We start from the raw sequence: 20022 nt of genomic DNA, 5'->3' as shown, positions 1-20022 counted from the left end.
TTACTCATTGAACAGTTCTGCTAGCTAAGTGGGACTGCTCAGATGAGTAGTTACTTTTCTGAGTACACCGCTGTCAGACTGGGCACCTTATAGTTTTTTTTGGCAGCAGTACTCTGCATAAAAGAATTTGATGTTCTCAAAGATGCACACAAAGCTTTCATAATCCCATTTTAGGGGAATGAAAATGCTGTTCTCCTCCAAACCCAAAGGTAATCTGAGAAATACAGTGCTAGTACCTCATTCCACACAAATTCATAAAAGTCAAGCCTTCCTTACAGCTGTGTTTTTCAAGAATTTGCCTTTCTATGAAATACACAAAGGGAGGCCATAAGAGTCACCTGCTTTCACACATAAAGCTTTTACCAACATTAGAGTGCATGATAAAGAATGAAGTTGCAAGGAGCAAGTGAAGCAGTGACATATGGCACTGCAGCCTTTTTCTCATTGTTTGCAAGCCTATAATATGAATATTTACTAGAAATACAGCTGAGTTAAAGGCAGTATCTATCATACATCACGGCAACCTGCTGAAGTACTCCATATTTTATACATTAGTTATCAAGGGATCTCCTTAAATCACTTTCAGTTGTTTTAATTTAACAGAAGATTTATTCCCAGGTTTATCTGGATTTATGTAAAACAACCCAAGAACCAAAGTGTGTTCTTCACCAATAAAGAAAGTCTGTTTCCTCCAAGAGTTGCATAACAGAACTTACTTTCTCAGCATGTTCCTATAGTGGGATATAGGCGCTTAAGAGCTACAATGCAATATATTGTGATTTACTGCAGTTACTTCAATTTGAGATTGCACAGGCAGGAAAACTAAATGAAGTTTACATTTCTAGCACTAACCGCCAAAAATACATTACAAGAAGCATTCTATTACTAAACCCCTAATTAGTACTACAGAAAAGCTCAAAACTTCAGCTACGGAGACAACCATACGACTTTTGCTCTGAGATTATTTCTTAAAAAACAAAAAGAGAAAGAGAGAAAGAGAAGGACAATGAAACGCGTGTGAGGTCTGTGGGAAGGCAATCCCAGATGTTTACAATGGAGCGAGCAGCGTATAGCGGCGCAGCAGCCCGGCCGCGGGGCGGCAGCGCAGCACCGCTCCCCATCCCCGGGGGCGGCAGCGCGGCCGCGCAACCGGCTCCCAGCGCGGCCGGGGGCACACGGGCAAGACCCGGCCCGCAGGGACAAACAACCCCGCCCAGGGCTCGGGGAGGAGGGAGCGGAGAGCAGGCGGCTGTTGTGCGGGTCGGGGAGAGAGGCGGGCGCGTGTGTGTGCGTGGGAGCTATCGATTAATTGTTCCAAGTCGTTTTAATGACAGGAGATAATGATTTTCAGATTCAGGAGACAATGCCCCCCCCCCCCCCCCCGGTTTATCCCCCACACACACTCTGCACCGCTTCCTTCCAAATCTTTCTAATTTGTTCTCCGGCCGGGCGGAGAAACTAAACGGTGCTCAGCGAGGGCCATTTGCAAGGACAAATGTAACTGGAAAGACCCGAGATACACGGGCTGGCGGGAGCGGCGTCCCGCAGAGCCGAGCTGAGCACCCCCCCGCCCGCGCCCCCTCCCTCCCCGGCCTCACCTCTCCCTTCCCGTCCGTTCCCTTTTCTCCTCAGCCGGGGGCTCGGGCGCCCGGGGCCGCGGCAGCCGCGCTGGGGGCGCGGCGGCGGAGCTGTACTTACTGAAGGGGCAGTTCTCCTTCTTGGTGCCGCTGACCTTGCCGTTCTTCTCGATCTTGAGAAAATACTTGTTGTAAGAGTAGAGCTTCCTCTTGCGCACGTCTCCTTGGAGGTGATTGTAGCTCCGCACGTGTCTCCCCGCACTGGAAGGAGAGGAGAAGGACGAGGGGAAGGAGGATGATGATGAAGAAGAGTTGGTGGCCTCCGGGGACAGCATGTCCTGGCCGAGGTCATGGCAGGTGACAGGCACAGAAGACACCAAGAAGAGCAGCAGCAAGCAGCAACAAGGCAGGTGGGAAAAGGCTGAGGCACCATTTGTCAGTATCCATTTGCACATTGTACTGAAACTCTGGGCGCTGGAAAATGTCTTATCAAATGAAACATACTGGAAGGGTAAAACCTGGTAAAAGGCAAGTGGAGAGACGGTTGTTGCTGCTTCTGGTTAGATTCCTCTGAGCTCTGATCAGGCCTGAAGTAAGTGCACCAACATCCATAACTCAGGGGACAAATCGCCTCAGAAGTTGCTGCCTTTTAATCCTTCGAGTCCTCCCTCAGAAAAAAAGAGCTGTTGGTTGTGGTTTTTTTTTTCTGTTTTGGTGTTGGTTTTTTTTTTTTTGGGGGGGGGGTGGTGGTGGTGTTGCTGTGGTTAATCCTCTTTTCTTTTTCCCTTCCCCACCCCCCCACATACACACACACTCCCCAACCTTGTTTGAGACTTCCCAGGAGTTATTTTGTTCACTTCCTCACTCCTTTCTTCACTATCTTAGATGCAGAAAGGTCTGAAAAATAGATGACAGCAAAGTCAACAACAACAACAATAACAAAAATAAATAATAACCAGCGGAGAGGGGTGCCGGAATAGCTTTTTCACATATACACCTTTACACACACACACACTCACACTTTGTGGCTTTGCACCTTCTTCTGATCCCCACCCTCTTGTCTTTTTGCAAAACCCAAACCAGTTGCACAACTCGTCCTTTTCTCACTGACAACCCCAGAGGAGGAAGTTTCTTTGTTTTGCTTTGAATTCTCCAGAACAGTATTAAAAAAAAAAAAATCCAGAGAAAGAGAGGGAGAAATCCCAACTTGTCCCCCCCGCCCTTCCTTTCCTTTCTCTCCCCTTTTGGTTGTAAACAGGTTGGAAGCTGTAGTCTAAATGTCAGCGATTAGAAGTCAGAGGTGGGATGTGCCTCTGGTGGTCAGCCCTTATTTGCAGGGGGTCAGGCAGCGGTGGGACATCTGAAACCTTTTTGCAGCTGGAGCGAGCGGTGCCTGCTGCGAAGCTGCCCTCGCTTCCTCCCGGGCTGCGGCGGCCACTGCAGCCGCCGCCTTCGGCTCGCTGCTAATTGCTCCTAAAGCGTTCTTCTCCTCGGAGCGCCGGCCACCAGGATGGCTTGGAGACTCATGCTTTACTAATTTCCCTGTCTTCCAAGCTGAACCAATCCCCTCTAGGGAAGCTTCCCTCCTCCTTCACTCTTATCCCCTCTCCACCCCCCCAAAACAAACAAACAAACCCAACAAACAAAAACCACACAACAAAAAACAACCCCCAACCCCCCCAACTTGTTTGCTAGTGGAGGGTTTTGTTTTATTTTATTTCTTTTGCAGTGGAGTGATTGAGAAAGCCACCTGGAGCTTGTTGCCTGCTAGATCTCCCCCTCCCCCCCGCTGGAGGAGGGGTTGGGTGGAGAGGTTGGAAAGAAGTATATACTACAGGCAGACCCTGGAAAAGCAGATTATATGCTGGTCAGAGAGAGTAAAAAGGGAAAAGACATAATTAGGTCCTTTTCCTTCTTTGCCAGCTTCCATGGAGGTCTTTCTCCCTCCTTTAATGAATCACTGATTTCTCGCTTCCGTTGCTGAAATAAAAAGTTCACACTTTAGCCTCCTCTTCCTTTTAAGCCTCTCAAGATTTATTGTGTCTCTTTCCCCACCCTCACCCTCCTTGTCTCAAAAGAAATCAGGGCCCTAAATGACCATTTTCTAATTGCTAACATGAGTCGTTTACTGAATCATGCATCTGACTTCAAAGCAAAAGGGGTTTTATTGGCATTGCAAAGGTTTCCCCATAAAATCCGTCTGAATATTTTGCTGTCTTTTTTATTTTTTTTAACTAATGCAGTTTGCTTTGCCAGAAAGAAACAATTTTTCCATTTTGAAGACTATTTTAAGCAATTTTTCAGGCTATTATTTTCCTGGAGGGACATATGTTGTTGGTTTTTCCTATGATTCCATCTCTCCTAGTGTTTTTGTCATTTCACATATTGAATGTTATGACGGGTTCATATTTCTAGCTCATCACTGAACCGTCAACTTTTCCATAAATTAACAAGCATCTTCCATATGATGTACTATCTTTTAACACCAGATTAAACCATTATCGACTGACAGGATTTGGGCAGTATACAAGACATTAAAAGTTGGTCAGTATTTGGCATTGTTAAAGAACTGTTTTGGAACACAAGTGAAACATTTGCTAAGAAAATGGAGTAACGGAGAAATGAAGAGGTACAGAAACACAGTGTGTAGCTCAATATGTAAACCCAGAACTTTTTTGAAATAGAGGCAGTTAAATAACACAGATCAGTGGAATGCAATGGAAAACCGCCTATGTAATTCCATTTGGCATTTGGAATAAATCTTAATTGAAACAGCAGAAAATGGAGAAAAGAACAAACAGTTCTAAAATTAGACAGATTCATTGGATTAGGATGTTAAATATATGTTAACTTCCCAACAGAAATTAGAAATTATTTTCTCCAATTATGGTGTTTATTCTGGAGAGAGTTGGCTCCTAAATTTATGTGTTCAGCTTCTGGGGCTGACATTTAAACAGACTTAAAAATGAAACCATTTAATGTTAGAATCAGTATATTTTACGATGTTGTTTATGGTACTTCAGTGTATTTATTCTGTATATATTTGCACTGAGTGGAAAGCATTTCAGAAATCTTTTTTTGCAAATCTTATTTAGGCTTTACTTTTCGCAAAGGCTCTTCCTTTTGGTAACTAATAAAAAACATAGACAAATAAAACAAAATGTAAGGCAAATCCCTCCTTTTTGGAAATGCCTGACAGCTTGCATGTATGTCTACAAACTGATGTCAGTGTTTGATTGCTGCATGGGTCACAAAGGATACTACACGTTATTTCTAAAATTGAAGTTGATTCCAACAGCTTAAATCATAAATAAGTACTATAGTATCTTAAAAGTATACAGTTGAAGATGTCTTCCCCCCTCCTTTTACTGTCAAATGCTGGAAAATAAAATGAATTGGCATTCTGGATCTCTAGTGGGAGGAAAAAAGTGGTGGTCAAACAAGTATATTTAACCCTGAAAAAACAGGGAATGTCTTGAATTTACTCAAGCAGAGTTCTGTATTTCTAGCTCATGACTGTCTGTATATTGGTTGTTGGATTTTGTGGTTAAGAACAGGAAATTCAACATGTGCAGAATTTCGTATAAAATCTGCGTCTGGCAGGTGCAATATTCAGGGCAGTACGTTAAACTACTGCAATGCATAGAGTCCCTTTCTATCCTGTGTGATGACAAGGAGGGCATTTACAAAACAAAGTCCAAATGAAAAGCTGACATAGCTTTTTAGATTATATCTCACTCTTTTTTTCTACTTTCTGTATAGCCTTTCTTTTATAGCACAGTTGAATCCCTAAATATCCCACTACTTTGTATTGTCAGGTCACCTCTTAGGTTAGCCTGAGAAAGCCTGAGAAAAGTTCCACAGGAAAGATGCACTATTTAACCGAATTCAATCTGTCCCAATAGATTTGAATCACTAACATAAATGTATGAATGTAGATTATATCTCTGTAATGAGTCCTGAATCATTCTCAGTTACTTCAAAGGCCTGAAATTCAACCTTCCTTTTTAGCAGCAACAATCAGACCTTAATGGGTTTCTTTATTAATTGTTCCATTGCTAGGCTTGAAAAGCAGCTACCTTCCAATACAGGTCTTAGACTAGAAATGGTACCTACTGCTTCTAAAGCAGTGTTTCTGTTTTGCATTTTACCACCATAAAATTCTGTGAAATATTTCCTGCACTGCAGTTTTATAAATGATGAATTACATTCAGAATGAAATAAAGCAAGTCCCTTGTGAAATATATGTGTAGGAAGTAGGAAGTATATTTTAGGAATTTTCTTTTTGAGCTGTTCTCTTTTTAAAGAATGTTCAGGAAAGTTAGTTGCACAGAAAAAAATTGAATGAAAAATAGTCTAAATAAAATATTTTTAATATAGTAATAGCTTATGTCATGTTGTTTTTATTTTTTATCAGCAAGGAGGGATATTTGGAATTTTTTTGTTTGGTTTATTTTTCTCCTAGTTAAGTAGGTGATTTGAATCAGAGAAGGAATATTTTAATGTAATTGGAATAAATTTTGCCTTGCAGGATTTCCCTGAGTAAAGGCCTTATGTTTTTTGGTGTTGTAAATAAGTTCTGTCTATGTCTTCAAGTGTTAATATAATGGACTTGCTGTCAGATGTCACTAGTCCTTAAGTCTGGATTGCTAGACTGCAGTCACGAGCATTTGCTGCTTACAATACGATGAGAGATGCACATGTATCTTCTGGTCATGGGACCCAATCCTCTTCTTATTCAAGGTGTTGGGAAATTTGCCTGTGATTTAATTGAGAGAAATTTTGGCCAGGAATGTCACTGCCAGAGAGGCAGCTCTGCCAGAAACTAAGGTGAAGTTGGCCAAATGTCATCAATGGCTCAGATGCCTCCCTCTGTATGTCAGTTGCAAACTGCAGAACTTAGTAGTATTGTAAAACACTGAATCACAGAATTAATTATGTTGGAAAAGACCTCTGAGATCATTGAGTCCAACCTATGACCCAACATCACCATATGGTGAAGTGCCACATCCAGTCTTTCCTTAAACACCTCCATGGGCAGTGATTCCACCTCCCTAAACGGCCCATTCCTGTATGTAATCATCTTTTCTATAAAGAAGTTCTTCTTAATGTCCAACCTAAACCTCCCCGGGCACAGCTTGTGAGGCCATGTTCTCTTGTCCTGTCACTGATTGCTTGGGAGAAGAGACTGACGCCCACCTGGCTACAACATCCTTTCAGGCAGTAAGGTCACCCCTGAGTCTCCTTTTCTCCAGGCTAAACAATCCCAGCTCCCTCTGCTGCTCCTCACAGGACTTGTGTTCCAGACCCTTCACCAGCTCTGTTACCCTCCTCTGGACCTTCTCCAGTACTCAATATTCTTCATGAATTGAGGGGCCCAGAAATAGACTTTTTCCTCCCACTAGAGATCCAGAGGACTCCAGAGGACTCCACTCCAGAGGTGTGGCCTCACCAGTGCCAAGTATAGGGGGAGAATCACTTCTCTGGTCCTACTGGCCACACTATTTCTTACCCAAGCCAGAGTGCCCCAGGCACACTGTTGGCTCATGTTCAGCTACTGCTGACCAGCATCCACAGGTCCTTTTCCACTGGGCAGCTTTCCAGCCACTCTGCCTCAGCCTGTAGCACTGAATCTCTGAGTTCCAAAGAAAAAGCAGGGACCCATGGTGTCCGCAATCACCAGCCATCAATGAGACATGTTTGATTTGAGATGTAGTGGTACTTGCTGAAATGTTTACACTGTGGAGTTTATGCCTACCAACAACAGGGACTGAAGGCCATTGCATTTTACCAAAATAAAGTATGTCTTAAAGCTTGAGAAAAAAAAAAAAATCATAATTCCAGGGGGTTCTTTTCTGAGAAATCTGCAAAATCACCATGCAATCTCTTCGTCACCATTTCACGCACCTCTATGTAATTTACAAAGTGTCAGAATACTAATATTATTCCAATGTTATGTATAGCATGAGGTATTAAATAAACCCTTAAGTTGTCAAAGATCAAGACTGAACGTGGTGTAACTCATTTGTGTGTAAGTAGCTGAACTAAGGCATATAAAATCGTAACACTTTTAGCTGCCTGTAGTGGGATTTGGTAAGTGAGAGCATACTCCTTGGCTCCTCTCCCTGGCAATCAGTAATAGGACAAGAGGACACAGTCTTAAGTTGCACCAGGGGAGGTTTAGTTTGGACATTAGGAAGAAGTTCTACGCAGAAGGAATGATTAGGCATTAGAATGGGCTGCCCGGGGAGATGGTGGAGTCACCATCCCTGAAGGTGTTTAAGAAAAAAGTGGATGTGGTGCTTAGTGCTATGGTCTAGTTGATACGGTGGTGTTGGGTGATACGTTGGACTCGATGATCTCAGAGATCTTTTGCAATCTAGCTGATTCTGTGATTCTGTGCATACTCGTTTCCAACCAAGTATCCAAAACAGGAGAACTCAAGCAGAGTTTAGCAGAAGTTAATAAATTGCATGTTTCAGCATTTCTTTTTTGTTTCAAAACCACTTGCATTTCTAGGTCAGACATAACAACAGACACGTGCAAAATGTCTCTGGGATAACCAAACTGTAGTTCAGTCAGAGCTGGTTTCACCCAGCCTACAGGGTTACTAATGAGAGTGGCCAAGTGCCCTGCCCAGGCTGAAGCTTGTCCTTGGGAGGAGTGAGACACTACTCATTCTCTGAGATCTGGTTGAAGAATGATGGGTTGGCTGAGCTAGCACTACCACTGGTGATAAGTAATGATTAACTTGAAATACCCTGTTTCATGTTTTTCTTTTGAGAACCAGAAACAAAATGTAGCAGCTCCTAGGACTGCACAGGTCATCAGCTTATGAATAGACATATTTGTGCGACCAGGAGGGTTTTGGCTCATTACTTACATTAATAGTATGTGTTTCTCTTTCATGGATGTATTGGCAAAACCCTTTGAATGCTGTGCTTCAAGCAAACAATTAAAAAAATGGTTAGTTTTATTAAAATGCTAATTATAGTTACTCCCTTAGTGTAGGTTTATAGTTATGTTACATCTGACAACGAAATTACAAAGAGGTGTATGACATTTGAAAATATCTGTGTGATTTTTGTTTGATAAATACAGCTATTAAGAAAAGAAAAAATAAGTAAAAAAAATGCATTCTGTGAAGGTCATCAAGAGGAGGCTACAGACCCCCGACACTGAGCTGCAATGCCATAAATAGCTATATGTGTGGGTTGGACACTGACCATGTTTAGTAATGGTCTGCTGGCAGCCAGTTTTGCCTACTCTGTGGCACAAACATAATTAAAAAGGCAATATTTTCAAGAAGTTACTTTAATATTAAGGGATTTGTTTTTCTTTCTCATTTCAAACTACTGTGAATGCAAACCACTTAGATTCTCCTGTAAATATGAGTGAGTGAGAACAAAGCTGCCAGAAACTAAACTGCAAAGAAGAGGCATGCCCATTAGGCCTTTGTAGTTAGTTTGTTGGGGTTTTTTTCCTGCTCATTGTCACTGAGCCTACATTTTCCATGAAGAATCCTACCTAAGCTTTGTGCATTCTGATATACTCTCCTTCCACACAAACCTATACACCTGTGAGTATTCCATGTAATGTGTAATGCCAATGGCAGTGGAGTTGTCTGTCCCGCCCCCCTCCCCCCCCCCCCCCGTTATTCTAACTATTTATACAACTTTTTCTCAAGATACACTATACACATTTTCACTATTCCAGGATCCAAACCTTCAGCTGAAACAAAGTGTTGGCTTTGTGACATTAAAGCCTCCTTTCCCTGGAGCAATCTTTCCAGAAATAGAGAGAATTTTGGGCTTAAATGTCATCTTTGGATCTTTGAATTGTATCTGTTAAAATCACTTGAAAAGGTCTTTCTGTGGGATGTAACTGAGGCAAAACCATATATACATATTTTTTCACAAACAGGGGTATATACCCTGAAAGGTGCTAACTTCGCTCTTCCTGGATCCAACCACAATCCCTTTTAGAAAGGCAAGGAAGACATACTAAAACTGTGCAGCTCTGTAGCCATCCATCCTTCCTGAGTGCTACTGAAAGGGAGCGAAGAAGTGACTTCTAGGCTTTGCTTGTGGAACTATTTGAAACAGAGCTGACAGCTAGGAACATTAGCCCAGCAGCTGAACACGCTTGCCTCACGACAGGCAACCAGGGTAGCCAGCGGGGCTCCCTCTGAGCTAGTTAATAGTTTACACATTGCAGGGGGAGCTCACACATTGCCTCTTCTTTGTCAGTTAATTTGTAGCAGTCACTGGGATTACTTCTGAGAGTAAGCACCTCTCAGCGTGAGGAGGGGTGATGGAAGGGAGCTCTTTGGTCGCTGAGAAGTGTGGGGCATGGCCGGAAAGCAAGGGACAGCTCCCCAAGCCTCCTGCTGCGCAGGCAGAGCTGGAGCCGTGGCAAGACAGGCTGGGCAGCTGTCGGGCTTCCCGAGCCTGACATCATCCAGGCAGCTTGTAGCACAATATCTCTTACAGGGTACATTACACTTGTGTTTCCACGTAATTGCTGTGCAGGATTGTATGCCACCTTTTGTAATACTCTACCCTTTCTCATACATTTTAAAAACATGTCTCATCAAAGATACTGTGAAGACAAAACAGAAAAGTGGAGTCAGCTCAAACATACAAGATTTTTTCCCCAGGTGCTGTGTAGCTTAGGGCACGCTAGTGCCCTTAATACTATTTGTAAGAACATGATGACTCAGATATAATTGCCCAGCTAGATAAACTCTTGTTATTTAGTTCTGGATTTCAGAAAGAACTGCCGGGCTCTGCTGCTTTTCTAGGCTCTGTATTGAAGAATGAGTCCCCCAAAGTCAGCTTATTGCTGAGCTGTGATCTTTTAAAAGATGATTTTCATCTGTTATAGGGTAGTCCCCAGCTGCTGATTAGGGTTTTGAAAATGCAGCTTAATTAGTTCAATATTTATTAGCAGATTGTTTAGCTTGTTATTGAGACCAAAACACAGAGACAATGGATAACAATATGGTATCTTCTTTCGAACATTATTTAAAATGTTTGCAGCATGTTAAAGATTTAAGCAGCTCTCTGAAGAGCAGTCATCCATTCTGCAAGGCTTAAAGAGATTATTTTTCTTTACGGCATATGGGTAACAACTGGCCACACAGATCCAAATTATTGCAGATCTTACCATCTTGCCAGTTACTGATGATAATTGTTAGCTTCTAAATGCCAGATTTGGTAAAACGGGCATCACACTTCATGTATCCTACATGTAGTTCCAAAACTTTGAAAATGACACACTTTTTTTTTTTTTTAATGCCAGTAATTGGTAAAATACCTCCTTTGGATATTTCTAAATACTAACAAAAACTGCTCCAGATCTTGTTTTTTTGTTTTGTTTTGTTTTTTGTTTTATTTTGTTTTGTTTTGTTTTTTCATTTTGTGTGTGTCTGTGTGTCTGTGTGTCTGTGTGTCTGTGTGTGTCTGTGTCTGTGTCTCTGTATGTTTTTTTTGTTGTTGTTTTTATTTGGGTTTTGTTTGTTTTAGTTTGGTTTTGGGCTTTTTTGTTTGTTTCGGGCTTTTAATTTGTTTTGAGTTTTGGGTTTTTTAGTGCAGCTCAGAGGTATGTACCTCCTAAAGCAGACTGGAATTTGTGAAACCAAGAGACAAGACAATACAATCCTGTCCATATGGTACAAGCTCATCCTGAACAGTTTTCAAAAGCATACAAGAGCTTTCTGCACCCAGAGAGTGGAGGGAGGAAACCAAAGAAGGAGGGATATCTCCATTTCTTTCTCTTCTACTCTGCTTGTGATGCTGCCTTATCTCTGATATTCCTTCCAGTGCTGAACCATCAGGTTATCCTATTCATGTGGTTCTGTGAAAAGAATGTAATCTTGGAGCCCTTTCTGTCTATCTAAATGATATAATTATGAACAGCAAAGAGCAAGTTACTTAGTTGTGGCAAATGTTGACTGTTGTCTGTGAAAAGCACTACTTACATTGAAAATGCTGTCTAAGCAGAGGAGAGCATAGGCAAGGGCCGAATAGGTAGGTCAACCTACAATAGCCACAGATGATATAGGAGTAAAAAGATTTGCCTAGCTTCTGAAGCATCTCACGTTAGTGATTTTAATGTCTTCTGAACTTCTGTTTGTCTGTTGTACAAACAGTTTAACAAATCAGTGGCAAACCTTGCTTCAGCCTGCCCCAGGTTGCCTTTGGTTGTTGATGCTTGTGTCAGATATACACCAAAAGGCAAAAAACTCTTCAGCTACTCAACAATTCTGTTATTTACTTATTTAGTTAGCTAGTTAGTTACTCAGTAAAGTGGCAGGTAAGTGTTTCCTACAAAAAACTCTAGGCATGGAGAGAGCTAGTTAGGTTCCTGGTTACTGAATGGCAGTTAGAAAAATTTTAAAAAGTATTTACAAATAATGTGTTGGTTCAGACCATACAATTTAATTACCAAACAATCTTTATAGTCATGGTTCCCTATGGACATGCATTTGACTTTGTCAAGAAATCACATCATCAGATAAACCATGACAAGTCAGCTCTCTGAGGAGAGGGGAAAGAGGGAACTAAAGCTCTTTGTTTCTCTAAAAGTTTGCAGTAAATGGTGCTCCTTCAGAAGTCTGAGATAGTGAGCTTATGCACAGGTGCAGTGGACAAGTTGTTCCCTCGTGGCTTCCAGAAGAAATGTCTTTCCATTCTTTTGCAGTTGCTCAGTATCCTCAGATGGGAGCTAGGGCATAGCCATACGTCCTCCAAAATGCAAACTTGTCCTTGAAGATCTGTGCAGAAACTCACAGTATTGTGGACCTTGAAAACAGCCTATCCTATTCCTGACATGGAGCATCTGCAGAGAAGTGGAGGTTGGCATATTGTCTCCCCAGAATTTTGATTGATGACTGGCACGCTTAGGTGTCATTTCTGAACACTGAATAGATTTGGGAGTAGGGAGTGGCCTGGGACCAAGAATGACTATGTTCAGCCTGTATTTCTGACAAAAGCAAATCAATCAACATCAACTAATGTGTAAGGTGTATTGTCCTCTGCGACAGGAGCAAATGTGCAAGTTGTATCTATGAAGAGATACTGAGATTACTGAGATTAATGTCAGAGAAGTAAGTACAAATCAACTCACGGAATCACGACATAAAAAACAGTATCTATGAATAAGACTCTCTAATATATTAGAAATCTTCAAACAAAACTGGGCTTGGCCCTGCAGGAGTTTGAGCCCTTTCCCACCCATCTAGAAAATGTCGTAGACAATACAAACTGGGAGGAGTGGCCAATACCCCAGAGGGCTGTGCAGCCCTTCAGAAGGACCCTCAAAAGGTTGGAGAGATGGGCAGAGAAGAACTATCTGAAATTCAGCAAAAGCAAGTGCAGAGTCCTGACCTTGGAGAAGAATAACTCCAAGCACTGTAACTCCTGGTACAGGCTGGGGCCTAACCTGCTGGAAAGCAACTCTGTGGAGGAGGACCTCAGGGTCCTGATGGACAACAAGCTGTCCATGAACCAGCAGTGAGTCCTTGTGGCCAGGATGGTCAGTGGTACCCTGGGGTGCATTAGGAAGTTCATTGCCAGCAGGTTGAGGGAGCTGATCCTGCCCCTCTACTCAGCCCTAGTGAAGCCTCACTTGGAGTGCTGTGTCTGGTTCAGTACAAGACAGACATGGAGTTCCTGGAGCAGGTCCAGCAGAGGGCAACAAAGATGGTTAAGGGACTGGAGCATCTCTCTTTGAGGAAAGACTGAGAATGCTGGACCTGTTCAGCCTTGAGAAGAGGTGACTGAAAAGGGATCTCATCAAAGTCTGTAAGTGTAAAGGCTCTCTTCAGTGGTGCCAACCAATATGACAAGAAGCAACGGGCAGAAAGTGATGCACAGGAAGTTCCACCTGTGAGTGGAATATGAGAAAGAACTTCTTTACTGTGCAGGTGACCCAGTACTTGAACAGATTCCCCAGAGAGGTTGTGGAGTCTGCCTCACTGGAGATATTAAAAAACTATCTGGACACAATCCTGAGTAACATGTTTTAGGCAGAACAGGGAGGTTGGACCACATGAGCCACTGTGGTCCCTTCAACCCATACCATTCTGTGATTCTGTGTGATTCTCATGCCTGTGTCTAAGCAGGTGCATATTCCAATAAATTTCAACATGACAGCACATATGTTCAAAGTTACATATGCATTTAAGTACTCTTATGGCAGATTTATTCAGCATTTCCTAGTCAAACTTTTAGCTAGCATGTAAAAAGTTTCTCAAGTGTCTAATTCTTTTTGTAGAAGTCTGCTTATCAGGAGTGAGATTATCAAGACTTTTAAGGGAGTAAAAACTACCCAAAATGTGAGACTAAAAAAATTATTTTTGAGACGCACTTTTTCAAGTCTGAAAGATACTAACATTGTCATAACTGGAAAGAATGGTACTAAAGTAGCCATTATGTATCCTCTCAGGAGAAAGTCTACGGACTTTCTATGGACACTATGGGCACACTTTTCAGTGCTTTTGGTGAGCATTGCAAAGAAACATTAGTTTGCATGATCTTTGTTGTAGGAAGTTTCAAAAAGAAGGTAGAAATAAATTTGTTGGGTTGTTCTAGATGGACCTGATCTGGTGAAGGGATCAGTTTAAATGACTGCTGGATTCTTTTCCTATAGTTTTTGTGATTATGAAGAAAACAAAAAGATTTCAATTAGAAGTTCAACAAAATTCTTGCATTACTAAGTGACAGCTTCTGCAAAACTACAGCACAAGCAAGAACAGAGTAAGCTGTCTCATTCTTTCACAGTAATTTATTTTTCATTTCTTTTTATAAGGATCCTCTCCCTAAAACTCTTATTCTGCAAAACTCAGAGAATAAACAGGACTCAGATTTCAGTTGATTCTGGGCAGCTGACTTCAACAGATTCTATGTGGTTTTCGTACACTGACCAAACTGCAGAAAGTACATGAGTGTGTGGCAATTCTAGAAATTCCCTAGAATTCCCAGTGAAGACTAAGGAAGACAGCAATTATTGCTCATTCTATGTATGCTGATTTTTTTCATTCTTCCTGTATTTTGCCAGTGTATGTAATTGTGTTGTATGTGCACATCCACTAAAAATTTGATTTAGCATTTTGTTAAACACAGTGCACTGAGTACCTATAAGACAGTATGAGTATTTGATAACATCTTAGTGAAAAAGATCAATAACATATAGCAAAATGCTTCTACTTTTATTTTTAATCCTTGGGGTTTTTTTTTTAGCTATGCTAGGGTTTGCTCTCTGGTCAAAAAAAAGGAATGGGAAGGTTTGGGAAGGGAAGGTTTGGGAAGGGAAGATTTGGGAAGGGAAGGGAAGGTTTGGGAAGGGAAGATTTGGGAAGGGAAGGTTTGGGAAGGGAAGGTTTGGGAATGGAAGGGAAGGTTTGGAAAGGGAAGGTTTGGAAAAGGAAGGTTTGGGAAGGTTTGGGAAGGGAAGGTTTGGGAAGGGAAGGTTTGGGAAGGGAAGGTTTGGGAATGGAAGGGAAGGTTTGGGAAGGGAAGGTTTGGAAAGGGAAGGTTTGGGAAGGTTTGGGAAGGGAAGGTTTGGAAAGGGGAGGGGAGGGAAGGGGAGAGGAGGGGAGGGAGAGGGGAAGGGAAGGGAAGAATAAGTACTTTGAAACAGATCTGGAAGTACAAGTGGTGGTTGCTTTTCATCCACAGTTCTTACTAATGTGATGGGATTTTTTGTTTTAAATCCTTCTTCCTGAAGAGGATTTAGGTCTGCATCTACCATGCAATAAAACGCTTAAGCCATTTTAATTAAAATGATTTCTTATCCTTTTCTTAATCAATTCTAATGTAATTTTTCTACTTTTCATGCACTTCTGTCCAGAAAAACACCAGCTGTGGCCTAGGGCTAAAGCTTTACCTCTAGAAGATGTGGGTTCTAGTTATTGCACATTCATGCATTTTCATGCATGTTCATGCGTTTTATGCATGTTCATGCATTTTATGACTACCTAATGAAATATGAAAAAGCAGCAGTTCAAGCAGGCACTGATATTCAAGTCTGCCTTCATGTGGCTATGACTGGTAACACCCAGTGGATTAAATCCCTCCTGGAAATAACCAGATTTAGTTTCTGGATTCCAGTAGGAGACATGCTTACTCCATGATACTAAGTATATACTAATGTGTACAGTTGCTTGATCTTGTCCAGTTTTAAGTGCTCAGATGCTTTTTAAGACACCAGAAGTTGATCTGTAGATGCCAATGACCTTTGTTGAAGCCTGAGGTTCCTATTAACCTTAAACAATCTCTGAGCAAAAGCTTTCAAAAGTTCAATTTGTAGATGCATAGATCTGTCTTAAATCTCATTTTGGATTCTGCAGATAAGCCTGGGTTAACATTATTTGCTGAAGGGTAGTATCATGATGATAAATTTTATCCCATATGCCCAAACCATATTTTGTCTTCACAAGGGGTCAGATCACAGTTCATGGCTGGGCTTCGCGAATAAAGATTTGGGAAGGGCTCTACCCACGTTTGCTACAAGCACGCTGGTGGCTAAAGAGGCCAATGTGAGATAGACAAATCTGGTTGCAAAAGGCACAGCAGAAGGACTCCTTGGATGGTATCAGCAAGACACGATTCTTTCTGCATTGTCTTTTCTCCTCAAGGGTGATCCTGCGTGTGTTCTCAAAGGAAGCAGCAGTGTTATAGATGGTGTGTCTCCAGACCTGCCGATTGGAGGCCAGAGTAGACCAGTTATGTTGATCAATATGGTCAAGGCTGAGATGTTGTTTCAGGGAGTCCTTGTATCTCCTCTTTGGAGATACAAGTCCTTGTATCTCCTCTCTTGCAGCAGCTGGTGGCAAGTTCACCATAAAGCACAATCTTAGGGAGGCGGTGGTCCTTCATCCTTGAGATGTGTCCTGCCCAGCACAGCTGTGTTCTCAGCAACATGGCCTCAATACTTGTGACTGCTGCTTGTTCTAGAACAGATGTATTGGTCACATAATCTGACCAGTGGATGTTTAGGATTGTACAGAGACAGCATTGATGGAAGCGTTCTAGGAGTCGCAGGTGGTGGCAATAGAGGACTCACAATTCGGATCCATATAAAAGAGTAGACAGCACTATGGCTTTGTAAACACTGATCTTTGTACTTTTCTTCAGGTGTTCATTTCGCCAGACTCTTTTATGGAGTTTTCCAAAAGCACTATATGCCTTTGCTAACCTGTTGTCTATCTCTCCGTCAATCTTACCATCTGAGGAGATGAGGCTACCTAGGTAATTAAACTGCTGGACTGATTTGAGCTCTTATTGGCCAATGGTGATATGGGGATGATGGAAGACTTCCTGAGGTGCAGGTTGATAGAGAACTTCAGTCTTCTTTAAGCTGACTTCCAGCACAAAAAGCTCAGCAACCTCAGCAAAGCAGGATGTCAAACGCTGCAAAGCTACTTCTGTGTGGGCAACGAGAGGGCGTCGTTGTCAGCATAAAGCAGCTCCTGGACAAGATGGTTTAAGGTCTTGGTGTGGGCCTTCAGTCGCCTGAGGTTGAATAGGCTTCCATCAGTATGGTATCGAATGTAGATACCGTCCTGATCATTGAGGTCTGCCGTGGCCCTTTGGGGCATCATGCTGAAAAAGACTGTGAATAGGGTTGGGGCAAGAACGCAGCCTTGTTTCACACCATTCTTTATTAGAAAGGGCTCAGAAAGTGCATTGCCATACCTGACTTGGCCATGCTGATCCTTGTGAGATAGGATGATAATTTTAAGGAACCTGGGTGGACATCCTAATCATTTCAAAATCTGCCACAGACCTTTTCTGCTCATAGTATCAAAAACCTTGGTGAGATCAACAAAGGTTGCATAGAGACCTTTGTTCTGTTCCCTACACTTCTCTTGTCTGAGAACAAATACCATGTCTGTGGTACTCCTGTTGGCTCTGAAACCACATTGGCTTTCAGGTAGAATTCCTTCTGCTATAGTGGGCATTAGTCTGTTCAAGAGTATTCTTGCCAGGATTTTGCCAGCAATGGAGAGCAAAGTAATACCACGGTAATTTGAGCTGTCTGATTTAATTCCTTTCTTCTTATACAAAGCGATGATGACTGCATCACTAATGTCTGATGGTAGTTTGCCTAGTTCCCAACAGCAGACCACAAACTCGTGAACTTTCGCATGGAGTGCTTGGCCCCCGTGCTTCCAGATGGAATTCCATCAACCTCAGCTGCCTTGCCAGTTTTCACCTGCTGTATGACCTTAAGAGTTTCTCCCATAGTAGGGGCAATGGCCAATTCATTCTTCACCGGTTGTTGTGTGATGTACTGAATGACTGAGTCTTGGACTACACAGCTAGTGCTGAAAAGAGTCTGAAAGTGTTCGGACCATCGATTCAGAATGGAGGTTTTATCTGTGAGAAGCATTTGACCATCTGCGCTGAGCAGAGGGCTTTTGACCTGCCATGTAGGCCCATATGCTGTTTTCAAGGCCTCATAGAATCTTCTGTGATCACCCGTATCTGTGCATATTTGAATTTTTCCTGCTAGATTGATCTACCACTTGTTTTGGATGTCACAAAGTTTCTGTTGGAGCTTGCTGCGTGCAAGATGAAAGGATGCTTACATGACAAGATGGCTGTGCAAGGTGTGCTTGGTGAGCAGTTCTCTTCTTCCTCAACAATACCTGGATCTCTTGATTGTTTTCATCAAACCAATTCTTGTTCTTCTTGAAGGAGAACCCTAAGGACTCTTCAGAGGACTGCAGGATGCTATTTTTAATATGTTGCCAAAGTGTTTCAGGAGAGGGATCTATGGAATGATCTTCGAGTCCAGTTTGAAGATTTGCCTGGAATCTGTCTCTCACTGTAGCTGTTTGAAGATTGTTAACTTGGAGTCTCCTCCTTGGGATACCGCCCCGTTTAGGTTTGAACTTAGGGTTGAAGTTAAGTTTACAGCACTCAAGTCGATGGTCTGTTTGACATTCTGCACTGGGCATCATGCGGGTATGGAGGACATCGTGGACATCTCTCTGTCGCACCAAGACATAATCAATGAGGTGCCAATGCTTGTATCTAGGATGCATCCAGGTTGTCTTCAGACTATTTTTCTGCTGCATGATAGTGTTGGTGATGGTGAGCTGCTGCTCTGCACAAAACTCTAGCAGAAAGCGTCCATTATTGTTGCAGTTTCCAATGCCATGTTTGCCTAATACTCCTTTCCAGGCTTCAAAGTTCTTTCCTACTCTGGCGTTGAAATCACCAAGGATAATGATCTTATCATCTGCGGGAACCTTTTGGGTAAAATTCATGTTTTTCGTCAGGGTCAGCTTGGAGAGTTGGGGCATATATACTAAAGAGGACAACATGTTGCTTGTTGTGTAGTGGAAGGCGTAAGGAGATAATGCGATCAGAATGATCTGTTGGCAGATTTTTGAGTTTAGGGACAATTAGAGTTTTTAATCATGAAGCCAACTCCTGAGAGATGCCTTTTGGTTCTGGGTTTACCTGACCAAAAGAGTGTGTAACCAGCACCGTGTTCTCTAAGGCTGCCTTTCTCATGGAGACGAACTTCACTGAGAGCAGCAACATCGACATGTTGAGACGTGACAGTTCGTGGGCAATTAGGGCAGAACGACACTCAGGATGTCCACTATCCACAGTATCAAGCATGGTTCTGATGTTCCAGCATGCTAGTGTCAATTTGGGCACACCTTTAAAGGCAGGTGTATGCCTTTGTTTCTTAGACTTTGTTTGACCGCAATTAGAAGATGCCTGTTGGCCACGGTTAACCAGCCAGGTGAAGGGTGGAGATGAGCTTTGGTTAGGTCACCTTTTCTAGGTCCCTCTCCGTGTGGAGCAAGCAGTGCTGTCCTTGAAAAAGGCTGCTTGGTCATTGAGGATGCTGCCAAATGAGACTGTCATCTCCGGGGTCAGTCTCAGGCAACCAAAGTCCTGGACTGCCTGCGTGCACGGTTGGGTCTGCGGCTTCCAGTGCCCCTTTCACCTGCCGTTTCGACCCTCGCCTGTCACTACAGGGCTTTGCAAATGTGGGTAAAGCCTTCGAGCCTGCATAATGGGTTTTTTAGGTGAGATGCAGCATGCGCAGAACTGGACCCACCCTTTAATCAGTAAAAGATGTAAACAATACAATTTAACTGATAGCATTACGAAGACATGACAAAATGCTTTTCAGAGGAAATATATGTTTTATGCTATGAAATTGAGGTCCAAGCTGTGGAAGTGACTTGTTGAAGGCAACTCAGAAGGCCAGTAGCAGATGTAAGAGCAAAATCTCCAGAATCCAAGTCTGCTACTTCATCTGTGCAGCAAATTCTTTCTTGTACAATGTCCATTTACTTGGGATTGTAAAATAGCTGACAAAATAAAACTTTGCCCACCTGTGTATTTGTTAATTTGCTCTTCTGCTCATGTGATGTAGTTTAAAATTTTAAGAAATAAAGCATTGAATTTGC

General features: G+C 42.4%; 1 protein-coding gene across 1 annotated transcript in view; it reads right to left on the bottom strand.

Annotated features, from left to right (window-relative positions):
* FGF10 (fibroblast growth factor 10) overlaps positions 1 to 2276 on the bottom strand; it is a 65552-nt gene extending 63276 nt beyond the window's left edge. The window contains exon 1 of the mRNA XM_008932075.2: positions 1699 to 2276. Within this exon, the coding sequence (XP_008930323.1) occupies positions 1699 to 2032 (334 nt within the window). The 5' untranslated portion in view covers positions 2033 to 2276. The remainder of the gene's footprint in view (positions 1 to 1698) is intronic.
* Between the last annotated feature and the right edge of the window lie 17746 nt (positions 2277 to 20022).

This window comes from Manacus vitellinus, unplaced genomic scaffold (assembly GCF_001715985.3).
Source record: "Manacus vitellinus isolate BGI_N305 unplaced genomic scaffold, ASM171598v3 scaffold_36_pilon, whole genome shotgun sequence".
Taxonomy (NCBI): Eukaryota; Metazoa; Chordata; class Aves; order Passeriformes; family Pipridae; genus Manacus; species Manacus vitellinus.
Note: the sequence above shows the minus strand (reverse complement) of the source record. Positions and strands in the feature narration are given on the sequence as shown.